Consider the following 20,928-nt stretch of genomic DNA (forward strand, 5'->3'; position numbering starts at 1 on the left):
GCCAAGACTTACACGATTTACATGCACATGCCCCATGATCAGTAGGACCATGCAATGCCCTGCAAAGAGGAGGGACCAGAAGAGTCGGATGAATGGGTTGACTCAATCAAACCATAACCAGGGATCCTGCCCTGTGCCACCCACCTACACCATGGTGTGGACTGGCAAACACACACCAACAGGCTATGCCAGTGCTCTACTGGAATGTGGGAATGGGCTTTGAAAAGAGAGAGACAGAGAAGGCCTGAGATGGTCACACCACATAGAGATGGCTCTGAACTCAGCACATTGCACCAGGACAGTTCAATAACCAAAGGGGTGGAGGATGCCAATCCTGGGACTGATTCATTAGGTGGTTTAGTCCTGACCCGGCAAAACTATCACCTGAGGGCTAGTGACAATAGTGACCACTCTGTGCCTCAGGTTTCATAATCAATAAATTGGGATGCAGGTGGTCTCTCTCACGGTTGTGCTCAGAGTTCAGAGCAGCTGCTGTCCATCTACACCCCACATAGTGCCTGGCACATGGTAAGTTACACTACCGACGAGCAGTGCTACCTACCAGCTCTCCATAAAGAGGGAGGAACCATGATCACCACTGGAATCACACGTTACAGCTAGATGATTCAAAACTCTCGAATTCCCCAGTTGGTGACTCACATTACTCCAAGGATATATAAATGAGTAAGATGGAAGGTGGTAATGTTACCCAATAGGTCAGGCTACTGGGCAGGGCTTGGCCTATACTCAAAGGCTGCCACCAGACCATAGAGGATGTTTATGCAAATTTGAAAAAGAAGTAGAAAAGGGGCCCTTCCTCAAGTCACTGACTGCCATGTATTAAGACACTGTCACATCAATACAGTATATAGACTAGAATATCAACAATGTGAACAGCAGGAGCCCTCCTACAAGAGCAAGGACCTTGTATGGATGCATCCTACACAAATGTACTCAGGAGCCCTGTGGCCCACTGGGAATGTGGTGTCTGACGAAGCCCTCTTTTGCAGGTATCTGCCACGAAGATGCTGACTCTCTGGGCCATGGCCATCATGTTAGCCATCGAGGCAAGAGCCCTTAACCTGCTGAACCAAGGCCAATTGCTGGGAAACCTTCCTATCCCAGCATTCCCTGTGCCCATCCTCAATAATCTTTCCATTTGTATGCCAAGGAAACAGTCCTCCAGAAGTCTGCCAATCCCAGAAAAACTTCCACTCAGGAAACAAACATCTGGGGCTGTAGGAGGCAGGTGCCAACCCGTGGCCAAGTACTTCATATCAAACAGCAAGCTCGAAGACTGTAAGTAGGAATTGTTTCACAAACACACCTTTTCCACTCCCCATGCAGACTTCTCATGTCTAACCCAGAGGGCTCGTTCTGCCTTCTGAACATGTGGTTCCGAGACACAAGGAAGCACTGGAATCATCTCAGGAACTTGTAAACAGGACAGCTGCCTGGGCCCACTCCCTTATATTCTGGCCCAGCACTACCACAGTGGCCTGAGAGCCTGGCTTTCTAATCAGCTCCAGGATGACACTGAGGCTGCTTGTCCACGGTCCACACACAGGCTAGGAATGGTCTGAGCAACCCTGGAGAAGGGAACTCTAGGACTCAGCAAGCTGTCTAGTTACCTGCCTTTTATGTGACTCTTACCACATGGAGACTGTGCCAGGAGACCTTGTGGCTTCTCGCTGCTGGACCCCAGTGCTCATCTAGACTCCCGGGGTGCTTAAAACCTCAACCTGGTCTATCAGGAGCCAAAAGAAATGGGAAATCGGGTTCCACCAGCAAACCCCTTAACAGACTTGCTTTCTCAAAACTCCCTTTTCACTCCCTCCCTGAGTCTCATGTTCCTCCATGAGGAGATGAGGAACTCTGCCCCTCCAAAAATCCCACAGAGGCTGAGAACAAAGAAACTCAGGAAGTTAAGGCTTGGCAAAGGAGTGACTCCTATTCGGGGAACAGAAAGAGGGAAGGATTCATTGGCAAATAAAGCCTATCAGGACTAAGTCCTTATAGTTCTCTTAACAGCCATCTGAAGCCACAGCCTAGGTAGCCATGGAGGATAACAGGACAGGGCAACAGAGGGGACCTGGGCACCTACCAAGTGATCAGTGCCCAGCCCCACAGCTCCAATGTAGACTGCTTTGCCTCTTGAGAAACATGTTCCCAGATCTTCCAAGCATCTTTCCTTGTTACGAAATACTTCAAATAGGAAGTTCAGACAGTGGTAAAAAAGACAGCTGTCTATCCATCACACAGTGATTTGAGGCCCCAGGGCCTTTGCCAGACTGCATCCCCTCACTCTCTCTCTGTCCCTCACACCCAAAGGAGGCCTCTAGCCTGATTATTTTTCCATAGCAATTTCCTTATATTTTATGACATGTGGATATTACTTATCAATATAAAAGATCACACTCCATGTTATAAAGATTCCAGAATAGGTGACCTACTTGTTCTGACCCTCAGACTTATGTGTGGGAGGTGATTCATCCATGTTGCAATGAGAAAGTCTTGCCATTCACTTTCAACACTGTACTGTACCGCAATGTATGCACCTATTCCATTTGTTTCCAGTTGTGTGCTACTCCAAGCGATGCTGCTCTGGACACTCTTGTGGGGGTCTCCTGGCGCACGTGAGCAAGAGACTCCCTGGGGCATAAACCTGGGGATGGGGTTTGTCCACATCACCCCACACAGGCAAAGCCTCTCCATTGTTGAGAGCACTGGGCAGGGGAAGCAGCAGGAAGTCTCCAAAAGCCGTGGCCCACTGGCTCAGCAGGGGCTGGTATTAGGGACTTCTTCCAAATGCTACTCTGCCGGGCCAAAAATGTTTGATCCTAGGTCAAATTAACTTCATCCCTGAGGTGAGCGAGGTTGACCACTAACCAGATTTAACAGCTCTTTTTCTCCAAGTTCCTCACTCAGGCCATCGAGAGCAGCATGATAAGATAGGACGGCTCTCCAAGCAGCAGTTGACACTCCTTCCCTTTCCCCCAGTCTTCTTGGATTCCAGCTCTCCCTGCCCTGCTGTCCCCCAGGGGGAGGGAAACACATGGTTAGCACCTCCTCCACCCTGATGAGAGCAATGTTGGAGGAGAAAGAAAGCTGATGGAGGAGATTTCCTATCAGAGGCAGCTCGTCAAAGTGGCACAAAGGGAAAATAAGGCCTGGAGAGGGGAAGAGATAGAATCACACAAACGGTGGAGAGAGTACAGATCTGTCAGCTCCATCACCACTTTCCCAGTCACCTCCCGCTTTACTCAGCACTTACAATTCACCAACATCTCTTTCTTCCTCCACCCAGCAACCCATGCAGCAGGTTCTATCATTCACCCCTGTACTGGTGCAGAGACTAGGGCCGGACAGCAAAGATTCTGACCCAGGCCACTCGGTCTCCAAAGAATAGAGCCGAGACTGTACCCCAGGCTGCTGGGCTCAAAAACCAAACTAGGTCCTTTCACTCTATGCCCAAATCTCTTTAGATGTAAAGTACTCAACACCAGGCTGGCCTCAAAGTAGTTGCTAATACATATTAGCTCTTAACAAGGAAACAAATCTATTTCTCTGATACCACGCTGCCCTTGGGATGGGCAGTAGCAAGAACTGAAATTTCTGGGAGGCACAACATACAGTTCCTGTGGGCCCCACAATTCAGAGGTGCTGGCTGCCCACTGGCTGAACTGACTGGGAAGCCTACAACAGGAATGTATCTCTTGACTCTTTTCAGATCTGAATGCCACTCTGCTCCCGCAGATTGAGATGATGCTGAAGTGTGAGAAGGTTAACATGGCTGGTGTGCTTGGAACACTGTTATCCACAGTGGGTGACTCCGGCCTACTGTCTGTGTTAGACATCACATCATCCCTAGATATACTTGGAAGTGGTGGCCTTGGTAGTATCTTAGGCAAGAGAGGCAGCAGCAAGTCCCTGAAGCTCCCATTGTCAGAAGTCACTGGTGCCATCAGTAACCTGCTACCTCTGGGTCAAGAGGGTCTGGGCAGCCTGCTACCCACTGGTGCACACAAGAATCCTGGAAAAGGACTCCTTGATAGCACTGGTCTCTCCAACCTCCAGCTACCCCTGAATGATGTGGCCAACAAAATTGGTGAGCTCAAAGAATCCACTGAGAGTGTGCTGAACAGTGCCCTGTCACCAGATGTAAATGAGGCACTCACGGCCCTGCTGGGCAATATTAATGTGGAAGAGCTTTTGCTGGGGTAAGTGCTTCCTTTACCTTAGCTAAGGCTTCTGGTACCAGAAAAGCTGTTGATCTGAGACACTCAAGTTCAACCTCCAACAATCCTACCAAATGAGACAACCACAGTTTCACAAGGCAATATACTCACTCCATGCTGAAACTGTGCCCTTTTAGGGGAAAATATGATCAAGATTTCTTGAGCTTGAAGAACTGGGTGGGTAAGGGGTTCAGGAGTCAAGGGAATGGAAGGTGCTTGGTAGGTTAACTGGCTGCTTCAAAGGTATTTCTCCTGCTGTCCAGGCTGATCCCTGAACCAGGACTGACTCTTGATGCTGTCACTTTGCAGATTAATGGTTCAAAAAGTGACTGTAGAGAGCATGAAGTTGACAATGGAAAGCAATGAGATCCAAGCAGACGCCAAAATTACCGCCTTCATCGGAGGAAAAGGGTGAGCCTGTTTCCACAACAGTCCACTGAGTCGCCCTAGACTGGGGTTGTGAGTTCCAGTGTCCAAGGGCCAGACAGAGACAACACAATACAGCAGCATGGGTGAGGGTGGAGCAAACTGGGAACCAAACACAGCTGCTGCTCCCTACAACCCAGGGGAGCCTGTCCTCCAATATTGTAAGCAAAAATTTTCATGTGTAATCTGCACAAGTTCATACATGGGAATGAGGACAGAAACCAAAGAGAACACATCTCATTGTGACATCTACACTGGCCTTAAAGGAAATGTACTATCCAAATAATCTGTATTCACCATGGAGAATCAGCCCACTCTGTACACTGTCCTAGTGAGTTGGGAGAGACAGAGATGATCAAAGTGCCCTCAGGGAGCTACACATTTAAACATGCATGCATGCATTCATCCATCCACTTGATATGTAGTTAAGAAATACCACTCTGGGACAGAGGCTGTGCTGGGCACAAAGACAGGTCTAAAAGCAGTCCCTGTCCTCAGTGAGTGTCAACACATGAGGGAGGAACAGGCTAACAGCATAGGCTCTGGGCACACAGGAGGGCATCAGAGGGACAAGGCATCCCCACTGGGGAGAAGACGACTTTATGGACTAAGATCCACAGCACTAATACCTCTCACTGGCCCAGCACCTGCCAGGCACTTAATTGTCTATGAACTTACCAAAGCCTCTCCACAACCTCACCAGAAAAGCAGTCCTGTTTCCAGACTAGCAAAGAAGCTTAGACTACCAAAAGTGGTTACAAACCTTGCTCAAAGTCATGGAGCTAAAATATGGAAATGACAAAGTTTAAATTCAGGCAGTCTGCCTCCAGAGCCAATGTCTGTGCCCATTAGAGTAAGCAGTGTCAGGAGGAGCCATTGTCTTGACCAGAAAGACTCACGTTAAAAAGATTGGCTCTGACCAGTGGCGTGTTTTTCTTATGCTATTGCCCATATGACAAAAAGCCAGAGTGCTGGCACAAAAGTGAACCTGTAATGGACATCTCGTTACAAATCGGCCTCATGCCACCAACAACAGATGACTTCCTAAAGGCTGGTTAGAAGAGCAATTTTGTCAAACCCACCCACACGCCAGGCTGTGTACACTGTGTAGAGGATGGCCAGACTTGGGGCACATCGACTGCAAAGCATCAAACGTTCCCTCTCCTTGACTAACCTTAACAAATACATGAGGCTAAATGCATTTAATTTACATTTAGCCAAAATGCCTATGGCTTGGCCCAAGCAACACCTTGGAGCCGGGCCTGGATTCATCTGCATTTTGCTCTCCACAGCATAATTGGACCTGTACTAAGCATACTGGGATTTCAAGTGGAAGGGGATGTGTCCATGAAAATTGGCATTTCCACAGACAACACCCAATGTGTCAATCTCCTGGTCCAGGAAAAAGCCATCAAGGCCAAAAAAGTGGATCTTCAGATAGTGCAGACGTACGTAAGACCATTTTTCTCATTTTCTGGATCAATTGGCCTGTGTGCCAGAATGTCCCCACTGGTACTACCCTTATACATTAGCTTGTCCAATGCAATGGTTTGAACAATCATTAAACAAGGGCCCAAAGGGGTCTCTGCTGAGGAATTATCCACTATGTTTGAGAACAGCCTTCTCTCACCCTGCATTCTGTCTGCTAACTGTACTTTTAGTAATTCATTCTATTTTTTGCATAAGCAATATATTCACCTGAATCAAAGTCCAAAATCCAAAAGATATAAAATAGCAGACAGTGAAAAGTCTCCTTCCCGCCCGTGAGCACCAGCCAGCTAATTAACCTCCCTGGAAGCAACCAGTGGATCCTCTGTTTGCTTTCATTGATGCTATTTGCACATGTAAGTAAATTTACATGTATATATATACATACGGAAAGGGGAAGATGTTATACACTTCTGGACTTTGTTTTATATAAACAAATAGCTGGGAATCTGTTTCATTACTATATACACAACATCTTCATTTTTTATGACTCCCTGGTATTACGAAGATGCACTAAAATTTATTTAATTAGTCCTATATCAAGGAATATTTGTTTCTTTTCATTTATCAACTTTTATTCCCAACTACAATAAATAAGGTCACAAACAAGTCTGTCTACCAACTTGTATGGGTATCTGAAGGATAAATTCCTCTAGGTGGTATTGCTGAGCCAGATGTCACATGCTTTGGTCATTTTGTCAGGCATCCTTGCATCTTCCTGAATGACTGAAACTGAAAGTAAAAGGGCTCAGGTGTGTACACAGATTAAGCAGCAAGATGTCATTGCAGCTGTTTAATCAATGGGTGGGTTTTCTCCAACATTTGGGCAAATCCAGAAACACAAGGATGACACAGTCCTCCACATGCATCTTTCCCAGGGTCACAGAGTCTTTGCCTTTGCCTATCCCTTTGTATCTGCCCTTGGATGACATCATTCCTCAACTGTTGACAGTAAATATGAATGAGAACGTAAGTCCTGGGAAAGGGGAGGGACTATATCACTGAGGGAGGAGAGGAAGGAGCCCTTCCCTCAGATATGGCCTAATGCTAGAAGGGACTCAGGAATAAGACATCAGGCCCTCAGGAGTCCCAAGACTAGGGGACCAGCAGCCCCTATGGCCCAAAAGAGCCCAACAGCAGGAGTGACAATGCCTCATGCTGGGGGGAGAAACAAATGACTTCTGCCAAAAAGGAGGTCAAGAAAATAGGACAAAGAAAAGGGAAGGAGGACAGGGAGACACAGAAGAGGAGGTGGGTTGTGAAGTAGGATAGCCTTATGGTGCTTTGTCGGCAAAGCTAACTAGTGGTGACTTCACAGATTGAAGAACCAAACTCCTGTGCCATCATTCTCGATGATTTCAACGATTGCGAGAATTGTGAGTACAAACATTCAACTTCCCTAGGGCTGCCCACATCAATGGGGGAGATGCCTGAGACTCCTTATGGGATCCTACTGGGTGAAAGACCAGAGAGGATGTGGCTGTGGGATGCAATACCATGCACCTCCAAGCACTCACGCAACCTGTCCTCAGCACCTTCTGGGCAGAAAATGTCCCACCTTACCTGATTCTCAGGACCACGTTGACTTATTCTCCAGGAAGGGAAGAGAACAATAAGCCCCTTGGGAGGCTCCCTGGTAGCTCCCCAGTCCCTAATGGTTTGCCAAGGGCATATATGCACGAAGTCTGAGGGAGGAGCAGTCCCAGGACCTCCCCTGAAAGGCTGAGAATCAGAAATCCTTCAATGTCCCGAAACATATGTAGAGAGGCAGGGATGATAAGACATGGTGAATCAGCAGCTACCAAGACAGCTGAAGCAGGAATCAGTGACATCTGCCAAGTTCCAGAGGAGATAATGCATCAGGCCTAGCCAGTAAATCTTTTCCTCCCTTGGAGATTTTGGCACATCAGAGAAGGGACCAAGTCCTCATGCTGGCTTCCTCCCTGCAGCCTCCTTCCAGATGAATATGGGGGCATCAGATTTCTGATTGGGACCAAGGGAGCGGGAGTGGTCCACACTGGTCCCCGGTCAGGAGGGCAGCATCAGGCAGAGAACATAGGACACAACAATTGTACAGTTTGCTGTGGTCTCTCCATCTCTCCTCTCACCTGCAGCTACTGGCTTGTTCAAGTACTACATTAAAAGCTCCAGGATTTCCGAAGAAGGTCTTTCAACACTCTACTGTGTAAGTGTTTGTCCTTACAATGGCTTCTGACAAAGGCTGGAGACATCCCTGAACTCATAACATATATTAGGATAACATGACAAACCAGCCTTTATCCCTTCTCGAATCCCCAGATCTTTACCACAGGGTGAATCTCCCAGGCTTTCATCACATCACCTGAGCGCCCACCCCAGGGGTCAGCCATGTGTTCCCTTCCAGTTAAGTCTAACATACAGCACCCTGAGGAGCATTCCAACAATGACAACTATTTCTTGACCATATGGTAGGCCCAGCACAGGTCTAGTCACTCAAAGGAGAATATATAAGAAAACAAAAAGTACTAGCTCTCCCCACCCACCCCTCTAAACCACCGGCGAAGGCAAAACTAGGCCAGGAAAGTGCCAACGAAAGACAGGGTACTCAGTTCCACTTCTGGGAATTCGTCCAAAACAAACAACCTAAGTACAGATTTATTTAAGCACAAAGAAATTCAGGTATTAATGATGGGAACAGGGAAAAAAAAAAAAAAGTAAAGGTAACAAAAAGGAAATAAGACAAGTATGAGATCACTAGAAATGTTGACAACATTCATAATGGCATATGGAAATGCTCATGAAGCTATTGTTAATTTTTTTTTTTTTTTTTTTTTTTTTTTGGTTTTGTTGTGTGACCGGTAAGGGGATCGCAACCCTTGGTGAGGTGTCGTCCGCACCGCGCTCAGCCAGTGAGTGCACCGGCCATCCCTATATAAGATCCGAACCCGCAGCCTCAGCGCTCCCAGCGCCGCACTCTCCCGAGTGAGCCACTAGGTCGGCCCCCTATTGTTAATTTTTAAAAAGCAAACTAAAAATGAAATGAGGTATGTAAGCAAAGGCATGCAGAAATATCAGTGCCATGAGGCAGGAATCTCTTTCCCTTCTTCTTCTCCATACTTCTCTCAATTTTCCACCTTTCCTGCCATGTGGAGTTTGCATTTTATAAGCAGAGGTGAAAATGCATATGAAAGGAAAAGGAACTAATTAATTGCGAAAAAGATGGGCTTTGAAGAGTGGGAAGGAAGGAAGGAGGGCACTCTGGGCTGGGAGAACGTGTAAGGAAAGGTAAGAAATGTGACTTGTGCTGACATGCATACACATGTACCTTACTGGAAGCAACACTTAAATGGGGGAATTCACCTGAAAAATAAGGATTTGTGGCTTCTTGGAAAACCAGAGGTCTGGGTGCCCTGAGCCACTGCACTGGGACTGCAATCAGCTGGAGCTGAGCAGTGGCTCCTCCTTCACCTGCACTCCTGCTCTCCAGTCACCACAAACCCTATCACTCCTGGTGGTCCCCAACACAAGACTGGAGGAGGTCAACTGCCATGTCTTCATTCTCCTCCCATTGCAATTTTCACTCAGAGCCTCCTCACCCTTCACCTTCATGGCCAGGCCTCCAAAGGCATTGAAATTGGTGTTCGTCTCATGTGATGACAGAGATTTTTCTGTTTTTCTCACTCTAGGCCAAAGCCAACTTTAACAAAAATACAGTCCCTGTGCCTGGAAGTTCTCTCCCTCCAGATCCTAAAAATGCCAACATTTCCATAACTCTGTCCCACACACTGCTCAGGGCAATTGTCACTTACATTGTCAAGCAGAGCTCCGTCAAGGTAAGCATCATCCACATGGCCCCTGGCACTTTGCCTAAGCCTAGTCTGTCAACATCTGAGAGAGAAAAGGTGGGAATAAAAGTGGGTTCTGAACATTCTTCTAGAGATAAACACAACAAATGCTATGGGATACACATTTTCCCTTAATGATCCTATAAGTGGGTCCTTGTTTACATCACTGGAGAGCAGAAAGCAGGGACATAAGATGACAAACTTTTTTTAGTGCCATCTGTGTGCCAGGAACAAAGCCAGGTGTCTTCACATAATTAATGTCATAGGTAGTCTTATTCCTGTTTTACAGATGACCAAAATGAGAGTGTGAACTTACCAACAGTCACAGAATGAGCAGGGTATTCATTTGCTCCCAGTACTAAAGATGGCAGAGGGGATAACAGCAATAGTAACAACAATAGCAAAAATTGACTACTTGCTTGGCCAGGCTGTGTTTGAAGCAACGTACATGTTTTCATCAGAGTCTCCCAAAATGATCAAGTGAGAGCTGTCTTGCCACAAGGGCATAGAGAGAAACTGGATGATGTGTAATAGAAAAGTAAAATTTCACCATCCTTCCAAAAAAGGAAATGAGATATCTGGAAATAGATCTTGTCAGTTGTGGTCACATTGGCTGTGCCAGGACCCCACGAGGTGACCAACTCATACTAGAGAATCAATGAATATTTGAATGAATTATTTGAATGACACATGAATGTCTCATAATGTAACATTCTTCAGTCCTTCTTCCTCTCTGCACTCTAAACGATGACTTTTTTACAACAGAAAAATAACCTGGATGTGAGCATCAGCAGAATAGCCTATGCCTACCAACCAGGCAATAAATTCCAAGCCACCTACTGGGTTAGCATAAGAAAGGATGGCAAGTGCTTTGCCACTGGGCAAACGGTGAGTGCTGGGAAATGAATCAGAACTGAGTTGTGATGAGGAACCAGAAGGAGCATGTTAGATGGAAAAAAGAGAAGAGTGTTTTGTTGGGGGCACCACACCAAAGCCTACAGCGCGAATGCCTGGCTGTCCCTAAGATGAGGGAGACCAGCCATGCTGTTGGGTCCCCAAGGGGAGGATGGAGTAAGCAGGTTGACTTGGCAGGGTGACGCCAGGCAGGCTCTACTCTAGTTCTGGCCTAGGACTCTGTTAGTCGTCTCACGAGGTGACATGTTTGCTGAGTAGCCAATGCAAGGTGTTATTTTTAACTTATGTTCATTTTATGTTAATTCAGAATCTGACCCTCTCTCATGACATCAAGATTTCAAAAAACAAACTGACTACAGACATCAGGCTTTTCAGGTACAGTCTATTCTACATAATTCTCCTGACAATTGACATTTTAAGAGACAATAACAGGAACTTCTTACAAATCGCAAATGAAGGATAATTCAAAGGGTGTTTTGGAAATACTTGGATAATCACAGGGAAATAAGAATGGAATTTTAAACGCACATGCTGTTATTCACTTTATATTTGCTCTTTCTGCTCAGTAGTTTGCAAAATAAAGTGATTTCTTTAAGAAGATATTGAAGTGACACTTAAACCCTTGCTTTAGAATTGTGCATTCTTTTGGATATGAAACTAATCTTTCCTTGTCCTTTGTTTCCTGATAGCTCTGAAAACAGTGTGACACCCCCTGAGGCTGTAAGTTGATTTGGTTTTCAACATATTTATGTACATGTGGGAAATTATTTTGATGCCAGAAGCTCAGTGACACAGGGACTCTGGAAAAGTCAGGAAGACTAGATCACAGACAATGTGGAATGTGACTGAGGTCTCCAGACCTGAGCTCTCTCTGAGGAGCTCCTAAAAAAACATGGCTGCCAGCCCATTATGGGACCATTCAGTCAGTGACCTGAAGTAGGGTCTGGAATCCATGCTTTTGTAGTGTCCTGGGTGTTCTGAGATGCCAGCAAGCCTGAGAATCTACTGGAAGCATGAAAATATGACCCAGACTGTAATCCTGCCTCAGCTGATGGGAGCTTCTCAGAAACAGCCGGACTGCTGTGGCCTCAGCTCTCCTGTCAGTGGTTTTCAACCCATGTTCTATGGGGTGAGCATGTGGATCACCAGAGGAGAGCCTGTGAGGAAGAGGAGTGTCAAGCACGATGGTAGGGCCCAGGGATCAGAGATGGAAACTGACGGAAAGTTCGACAACCAACCCCATGTTTAAGACATTTGATCTTAAGCATGTCCATACCTTAATTCAACAAATGATTAGTGAGCTCCTACTATGTGCCCACCCCTAGGAATGCAACATGAAGTCGTAATGAGCTCCCTGACTCCAGGAGTGACATTCTAGTTATGTCAGAATACGAGACAGATTAAAAACATAAATAAATAAGCCAAATTATTAAGTCTGGTAGCCACCCATTGGATGGAAGCACACGATGGGCGGCCAGAGGCGAACAAGCTCGTGACTAAGGGTTTACAACCCGGGTCTCATATGTCATCCCTGAAATAATAGGGAATCAGTTGTCTCAACTTTATTGCCCAGCTACATGATGTGCCAGGCTCTGTACTCAGAGGAAGCAACTTAGAAGGCATGGTCCCTGACCTCATACAACCACCCACCTGACAGGGGACACAGACATTTATGCAAATAGTTGTTAACTGAGCACGAGGACAGATCAGAAAGAGCATCAGCAGGGAGGCTGACAGTGGGTTTTATGCCTGAACTCAGTCTTGAAGGAGAAGCAGGAGTTTTCCACACAGAACAAACATTATGTACCGGGAAGAGGGAACTGGATGTCAAAGGGTAGGCAGCATGGATGCACAGGCCTGCTGGGGAGGGGTATGCAGGGAGAGGGAAGGTAAAGAGAACACCAGCAAGAGGACCAGATCTGGGAAGGCCTCATACCCACTACAAAGGAGACAACAGCATTCAGCAACAACCAGATCTCCCTTATCACTGAATTCGTTGTTTGTCCTGAGGACACAGAGCTGTACCACTGTATCTACAGCAGTGTCTGGCACATAATAGGAACCCAATAAACCTTTGTTCAAGGAGCCACTTAAGGCAGCAGAACCTACTGAAGGGCCTTTGAAGCCTCCCCAAAGAATTAGAGGTCTGAGGGATGTATTGAGATCCATATCCCCACCAGGTCTTGTCTAGTAACAACTTTTCACTAGGAAATCTGCACATGTACAAAGGCTTTAAGACTGCTTTTCTGGACAGTGACGACTAGCTGGGGGACTACTAGATGGTATTGATGAAAATGCTCCTCCCATCTCTTGCAGATGGACGAGGTGCAAGATGTGATGGCTGAAGTTCTGAAGAAGCTCTATTCTGGCCTAGCTGGTATGTGGAATTAATCATCTGAACACCTAGGAGAGTCAGCGTAACAGAAAAAGTACCAGGGTGTGAGTCACATTGCATAATGTGCTAAAGCACTGAGTACAATATATCATCCCATCACCACCCATCATCCCATCATCACAAAGCACTTATTTTTAGATAGAGTTTTCAGCATCCTGAAATGGCAAAAAATAAAAACCAAATCAAAATGCTTCTTCTACCCCCCGTAAAGAAATCTAGTGCACTAGCTTTCTTTGGGACCAACACCATCATGATGCTTAGAGGAAACATGAACCAGGGTCAGCTAGTCACGAGACATTAGGGGTTTGAGTAATTCAAGAGGTTGATATCATAACCCTTATGACCACCAAAGATAATGCCGCAACATGCCATGTGCACATATTTCTGGATAATTCTAAAGGGGATCAAAATAGTGCACATAATAGCAAAACAGCAGGGCCTAACGTTTGTGATTTCTTAAGGTAGTGAGGTCAAACATGCCAGCAGATCTGTTGGCACCAATTCTTCATGTTTATGATACCCACCAGGTTTCCACTTGGTTTTAGGGTCTTTTCGGGTCCTTATAAACTCATCCTCTCCCATCAACAGACTTGGCTGAAGAGACTGTGTAGGTCTTTTCTTGAATTGCTTTGCTGAATAGGCAGGGGAAAGAGACATACATTGCCCAGAGGTCCCTCCAGATGTCTGTGGCTTAAACAACCCAGCCCTGGTTATTGCTTCTTTCAACTGATATCATAAATGCTCCTTCTCTATTTCAGAAAATATAAAACAGTGGAATATACCACCAGGAGTAATCTCAAGCCTTCTAAAGAATGCCAAGGTTTTAGTGCTTCAGACGGTAAGAGAGAAAAATATTTCCTTTTTGCACTAAAGCCCATTCTGTACTTGGATCTTCAGAGGAATAAATGGGACCAGAGGGACCTGGCTTCATGGTTTGTTCCCGGCTGCCCTACCAGCTCCATCCAATCTTCCCGCTCCTTCCTAGGCAGATTTTTTTGCCTGTTGTCTCTTTACTCACCATATAAGTCCTAACCCATATGATCAAATAATCTGTCCCATTATCCCCACGAGGACTCTCACACTTACCTGAATACATCTCAATAATTTCTTTGGAAACTTCCCCACTACATGTGGCTGACTTATCATTACTGCTTGTTACCTTCTGTCTTGCTGGAGTGTCCCATTCTTTCCCACCCTGACTTAGATTTCTTTCTTCCCATCTATCTAACCCATAGAAAATTTGAAGGAGAACCTGTCTCCTGAAAAAGTTAAAAGAATGGAATGTTTAATCAACTTTGTCACAAGTAAAAGATTAAATGATGGTGGAACTAGGGAAGATATATGACAGAGTAAAGAAGTTTAGAATCTCCATAACCGTAGATGTTTTCCATTCTTGATAAATCTGCTTAAAGAATATGAAATCTAACTAGAAAAATATCAACTTCTTTCATTTTGGCTCAAACTTCAGAAGTTGTACATTCCTGTTTTTAGTTTACCCCCAAATTTCCCTGTATCTGTGGCCAAATCAATTACTCCAGTGTAGAGTGTGGTAAAATCAGCATTTGACTTAGTGTTAGTTTTGTCTTATACTCCACAGCTATTAATGGCCTTAGACATATACCTTAAGCCCCCTAAGTTTGCCTTGAGTCAAAGGATTCAATCAGATGAATAACAAAACTATATTTTAGCTAGAAGTGACAGAAAGCCCAGCCGAAACTGGTTTAAGTTAACAACAACAATAAAAATTATAGGTATTAAACATCCAGGGACGATGTTAGCTTCAGCAGTGGCTTGATTCAGGGCCCAAATGATGACACAAGAATCAGTCTCTTGCTCTACTGTTTCTGTTTCTGTTTGCCTCTGCATGGAAGCCCCTACCCACCAAGAGCTTTAATTTCTATTTCTTTCCCAAATAGTTCAAAAAACAATCACCCTCCAGGGTTCTCACTGACCTGACTTATTCCACATCCCCATCCCTGAAGCAAGCTCTCTAGTCAGAAGGATGGAGGGTACTGATTGGCTCAGACCATGCCTGCAGCCAGCTTATGTATTTAAGCACATAATTAGTTGTTTTTTCTTCCTACAGAGAGATCTTCAAGCAGCAAACTAAACCCAGCATACCTGAAGGCAAGCAATGTTCCAGAATGAAAGCAAAAACACTCTACGAAACTTTCTATGAAATATTGAGCAAAGGACATTCTTATGATTAAGGAACCAAATAGAGTTAGAGTTATTAAAATGTCAACTATCCTTTGGAATTTCACCAACTACCTTGAATTAATGCATGCCAGAAAAGCAAAAATCTGGGGATTTGTGGCATTTTTGTAATCATCTCTTTAATAAATAACCTGTTTCCATGCAAAAAAAATGACTCCGTTGTCTTCAATTTCTGCAAATAGGAATTTCTTCATGTTTATGACTAGTCAAAGTACTTCTTACTTGGGACATAAAAATCAATAACATGAATGATGAGGCAACAAAACCCACTATTAACTTATCTAGTGTGATAAGGGACAATCACAACAATGATTAAGACTTTTTGTCTCATGTTTCTGCTTCCAAACTCTAAATGCTCTGTTCTGCATGATGGCCCAACATGAAAACCATACAGGGGCTAGAATACAACTTCTCTATGTTAAATACCAGCGGGTACAGTCCAAATGCTGAAAGCTAGGTGGAAGAGAGCAGGTAAGAGCTTGGTAAACCACGAACTGGAGATCAAATAATCTACATCCCATGTGGCTGAGTAGAAAGCCAAGCTAAGCAGTCAAGAGACCGTAAATGCAGAGAGCCCCAGAAAAGTATAAAAGAGGGATGCTAGAGAACACAACGGTGATCTCTGTATCAGGTAGCAACCCTCTGCTCTGTACCCAGTGTCTGCATAACCTGTTTGCTCTACAACCTAAACAGCTCAAATTGTGAACAAAAAGACCAGATAGAGGAAGCAGGGCCAGAGACTGGGCTTGCCTCACAGCCAGGGGCAGCACCCCATAAAATGAAAGCCAAATCACCCTGGACTTTGGTGTTACAACACCATGCTCTAACCAACTGAGATAATCAGCCAGCTCTCTCTACATTATCTTTATAACTATTCTGGAAATCGAAAATATTTCAAAATAAAAATGCAAAAAAGGCCCTGGATAACATACTCAAAGCCAACCTTTCCTGTGTCATATGGCTCTCACCATCACTCACAACATTCTGTCTACACTGGCCTCTCAGTGTTTTCAACTTACCAACTCACCAAGCTCTTTGTCATGCCATGAGATCTGTAGCAGATTATATTTATGAAGATGGCAGCAAAAATATCTTCCATCCCACAAGCTCTTCTAGACCCCAGCCACTTCCCATCAAGAGGAGAAATGCAATTTCTCTTTATTTGAATCTGGGTGCAAATGTGAGCTGCTTGTAATTAAGAGTAACTCCTCTTTTCTTCCTATATGATTTCAAAGATAATTACATAAAATAAGAATTATAAATTATGTTGAAGTGTACACAATGTATAAAAAATTTATAACAATAACAACATAAAAATATAAAAACAACGTAAAAGGGTAGAAGTCTGTAAGAGCAATATTTTTGTATCCTATTGAAACTAAGTTGGTATTAATTCGGACTGTTATTAATTACAATCCTCAAAGCAACCACTAACAAAAAAAATAGTACAAGGAATTATAAGGAAATCAAAATAGTCCAGGAGAAAACTTATAACACAAAAAAGTCAGTAAAAGAGGAATCAAGGAGCAAAAAAGATATAAGATACATAGAAAACAAATAGAAAATAACCAAGTTCCTTCCATATCAGTAATTGCAATATGCATAAATGGATTAAGTCTCCAATCAAAAGGCAGAGACTGGCTGAATGGATTTAAAAACACACATGCTCCAACTATATGCTGTCTACAAGATACTCATTAGACTCAAAGACATAAATATGTTGAAAGTGAACTTATGAAAATATATATTTCATTCAACTGGTAACCAAGAGAACTGAGGAGCCTGTACAATCTCAGACAAAATAAACTCTAAAACAAAAATTATTGCAAGAGACAAAGGACATTATATAATAAGGGACAATTCATCAAAATGGGGGCTGGCCAGTCAGCTCGTTTGGTTAGAGTGCAGGGTTATAATACCAAGGACAATGGTTCTGATCCCTGTACCAGCCAGTTACCAAAAAAAAAAAAAAAAAAAAAAATCAAAGTGATATAACAATTATAAACATATATGTACCTAAAAGTAGAGCCCAAACATTTATGGAGCAAAAACTGACAGAATTGATGGAAAAAACAGACAGTTCAATAATAATCTTTGCAGACTACAACACCCATCTTTCAATAAAGGAAAGAACAATTAAACAAAATATTAAACAAGGAAATGGAAGATTTGAACAACACTATAAACTGACTAGATGTAGCAGACATATATAGAACACTCCACCACCAAGAGCATAATATAGATTCTTGTGCACATGAAACATTCTCCAGGATAGTCAATATGTTAAACCACAAAACAAGTCTAATAAGCTTAAAAAGACAGAAATTATACAAGGTATCTTCACTGATCAAAATGAAATGAAACTAGTAATCTATAACAGAAGGGAATTTGGAAAATTCACAAATATGTGGAAATTAAACAACAAACTTTTAAACAATGGATAAAAGAAATCAAAAGGGAAAATTAGAAAATGATGTGAATGAAAACAAAAATACAACATATCAAAACTTATTGAATAGAGCAAAAACAGTACTCTGAGGGAAATTTATAGCTGTAAATGCCAACATTAAAAAAAGAAAAAAAGAGTCAAAGAAGAAATCAATAAAAATTTTTAAATATCTTTTTTTTTTTAAGGGGTAAGGGGATCTTAATCCTTGACTTGGTGTTGTCAGCACCACACTCACCCAGTGAGCTAACCAGCCATCCCTATATGGGATCCGAACCCGTGATCTTGGTGTTATCAGAACCACACTCACCCAAGTGAGCCACGGGCTGGCCCCTTTAAATATCTTGAACTTAATGAAAATGAAAATACAAATTATCAAAATTGGTGGGACATACCAAAAGCAGCGCTTACAGTGAAATTTACAGCACTGAACACATATATTAGAAAAGAAGAATGATCTAAAGTCAATAATCTAATTCTACTTTAAGAAACTAGAAAAAGAAGAGCAAATTAATCCAAAGTAAGCAGGAAAAAAAAAGAATGAATAAAAATTAGAGCAGAAATCAATAAAATTGAAAACAGGCAATCAAGGCCAGTCAGTTAGCTGAGCTGGTTAGAGCATAGGGTTATAACACCAAAATCAAGGCTTAACAAAAGAAAGAAAAGAGAAAGAAAACAGGAAATCAATAGAGAAATTCAATGAAACTAAAAGCTGGTTATTTGAAAAGATCAATAAAATTGATAAGCCTCTAGCCAGGCTAAGACAAAAGGAGAGGACAAAAATTACTAACATCAAAAATGAAGCAGGGGATATTGCAACAAATCCCATGGACAATAAAAGGATAATAAGTTAATATTATGAAAAACTGTATGCCCACAAATTTGATAACCTAGAAGAAATGGATAAATTCCTTGAAAGACACAATCTACCAAAACTCACACAAGAATAAACAATCTCAATAGGCTTGTATCTATTAAAGAAACTGAATCAATATTAATAACCTTCCAAAACAGAAAACATCAGGCCCAATGACTTAACTGGTAAGTTTTACCAAATATTTAAGGAACAAATAAATTATACCAACTCACTACAACCTCTTCCAGAAGATAAAAGCAGAAGGAATACTTCCTAATTCATTCTATGAGGCCAGTTTACCCTAATACCAAAACCAGAGAAAGACATTACAAGAAAAGAAAACTACAGACCAATGTCATGAACATAGATACAAAACTCCTCAACAAAATATTAGCAAATCAAACCCAACATTCTCTAAAAAGAATTATAAACCACAATCAAGTGGGATTTACTCCAGGTATGCGAGGCTGGTTTAGCATTTGAAAATCAGTTAATGTATTCCATCACACCAACAAGCTAAAGAAAAACCACATGATCATATCAATAGATGCTGAAAAAGCATTTGACTAAATCTAATAGTCATTCACGATTAAAACAAAAACTCGCAGCAAGCTAGGAATAGAGGGGAACTTCCTCGGTGTAGGGATGCTGGTGAGAACTCACTCCATCCTTGTGGCTTTCAGAGCTCTGGCTTCAATAATTACATTTCCCCTGCACAGGTCATTTAGCAACCAAGGCCGAAGAGGAGTAGAATACTTCTTTTTGTTTGTGTAAGATAAGGAGGGTGATGCCAGCAACCCCAAGAATAAGCAACAGGTGGCTGCAAGGCATGCCTGGGAATCTTCCACTTTCACAGACTTCTTCTCTTTGGTATAGCTTCAACTTTGTCTCTAAATCCCTTATAAGTTTCAACTCCTCTTCCTCCCCACCCACCACCCCCAGCCCCAACCCTACCCCCTGGGTTGCAGGGAAAGCAGCTGCACAGCACCCGGATACTCTGCCCGATCTGTCCCCTGTAAGTCACCCATCAATAATAGACAAAATGGTGCCACTGGTTCAGGTCTCTTCACTCATTAAGCTCGGCCACTACTCCCCACTGTTCCTTGGCATGGCCCATGGATCCATGAGTTACACCTACCTAAAACCTCGGGCCTAAGAGGAGAGAAAAACAGCAGCAGAAGAGAAAAAGAGGGCCAGCCCCTGGCTCACTTGGGAGAGTGCAGTGCTGATAACACCAAGGCCATGGTTTCGGATCCTATATAGGGATGGCCAGTTCCCTCACTGGCTGAGCGTGGTGCTGACAACACCAAGCCAAGGGTTAAGATCCCCTTACCGGTCATCTTTAAAAAAAAAAAAAAGAAGAAGAGAAAAAGAAGCAGGATGAACTAGAACGTGTTGCAAGAGAATTTGCAGAAGCCCAACATGACAACATATTAATGTGAGAGGCCCATGGGAGCTGCTTTTCTCCAGAGCAGTAGTGGATGAATAAAGCTTTCTGTGTTGTGTGGAAAAAATATGTAGCAATAACAATAATAATAATAGTAAACTCCTTGTAAACCATATGGAGTGGGCTGCTTCTTTCTTCATTCTTAAGGTACCTTCTTAGTTTGGGGGGCATTATACTTTTAGCTCTCACTCAGACACTCAACTTAATAAAGAACATCTACAAAAAACCTACAGCTAACATTATACTTAACGGTGAGAAACTGGAAGCTTTCCTGCTAAGATCAGGAACAAGGCAAAGATGCCCCATCTCACCACTCCTTTTCAACATCATAGTGGAAGTCCTACCTATAAAGCAAGGCAAAAGTAAATAAAAGGTGTACAAATTAGGAAGAAAGAAACTTTTAAAAACTGTCTTTTCACAGATGTCACAACTGTCTATGTAGAACCTTTGAAAAAATCAAAAAAAACCTCAGAAATAATAAGCAGTTATAGCAATATTGCAGGATACAAGATTAATATGTAAAAGTCAATTACTATATACCAGCAATTACAAACATATTTATATTATCACCCAAAAAATGAATTACATAGGTATAAACCTAACAAAAGGTGTCTAAGATCTATAACAAAAGTGTCTAAGAGGGAGGGAAGGAGGGAGAAAAGAAGGGAGACAAAAA

At 43.2% G+C, this 20,928-nt stretch overlaps 1 protein-coding gene and 1 pseudogene across 1 annotated transcript; both read left to right on the forward strand.

Annotated features, from left to right (window-relative positions):
* Window positions 1-1,025: 1,025 nt before the first annotated feature.
* On the forward strand, window positions 1,026-19,824 carry LOC134373167 (vomeromodulin-like). Its single transcript, XM_063090729.1, has 13 exons — window positions 1,026-1,299; window positions 3,731-4,220; window positions 4,548-4,649; window positions 5,957-6,112; window positions 7,031-7,121; window positions 7,471-7,528; window positions 8,267-8,337; window positions 9,818-9,964; window positions 11,199-11,266; window positions 11,581-11,611; window positions 13,208-13,268; window positions 14,045-14,124; window positions 19,774-19,824. Exons 1-13 carry the CDS (start codon window positions 1,026-1,028, stop codon window positions 19,822-19,824), a joined length of 1,680 nt encoding a protein of 559 aa, XP_062946799.1.
* A 23-nt stretch (window positions 19,825-19,847) lies between these two features.
* Window positions 19,848-20,247, forward strand: LOC134373230 (ATP synthase subunit e, mitochondrial-like; annotated as a pseudogene).
* Window positions 20,248-20,928: the final 681 nt, after the last annotated feature.

This window comes from Cynocephalus volans, chromosome 1 (assembly GCF_027409185.1).
Source record: "Cynocephalus volans isolate mCynVol1 chromosome 1, mCynVol1.pri, whole genome shotgun sequence".
In the NCBI taxonomy this organism is placed as follows: Eukaryota; Metazoa; Chordata; class Mammalia; order Dermoptera; family Cynocephalidae; genus Cynocephalus; species Cynocephalus volans.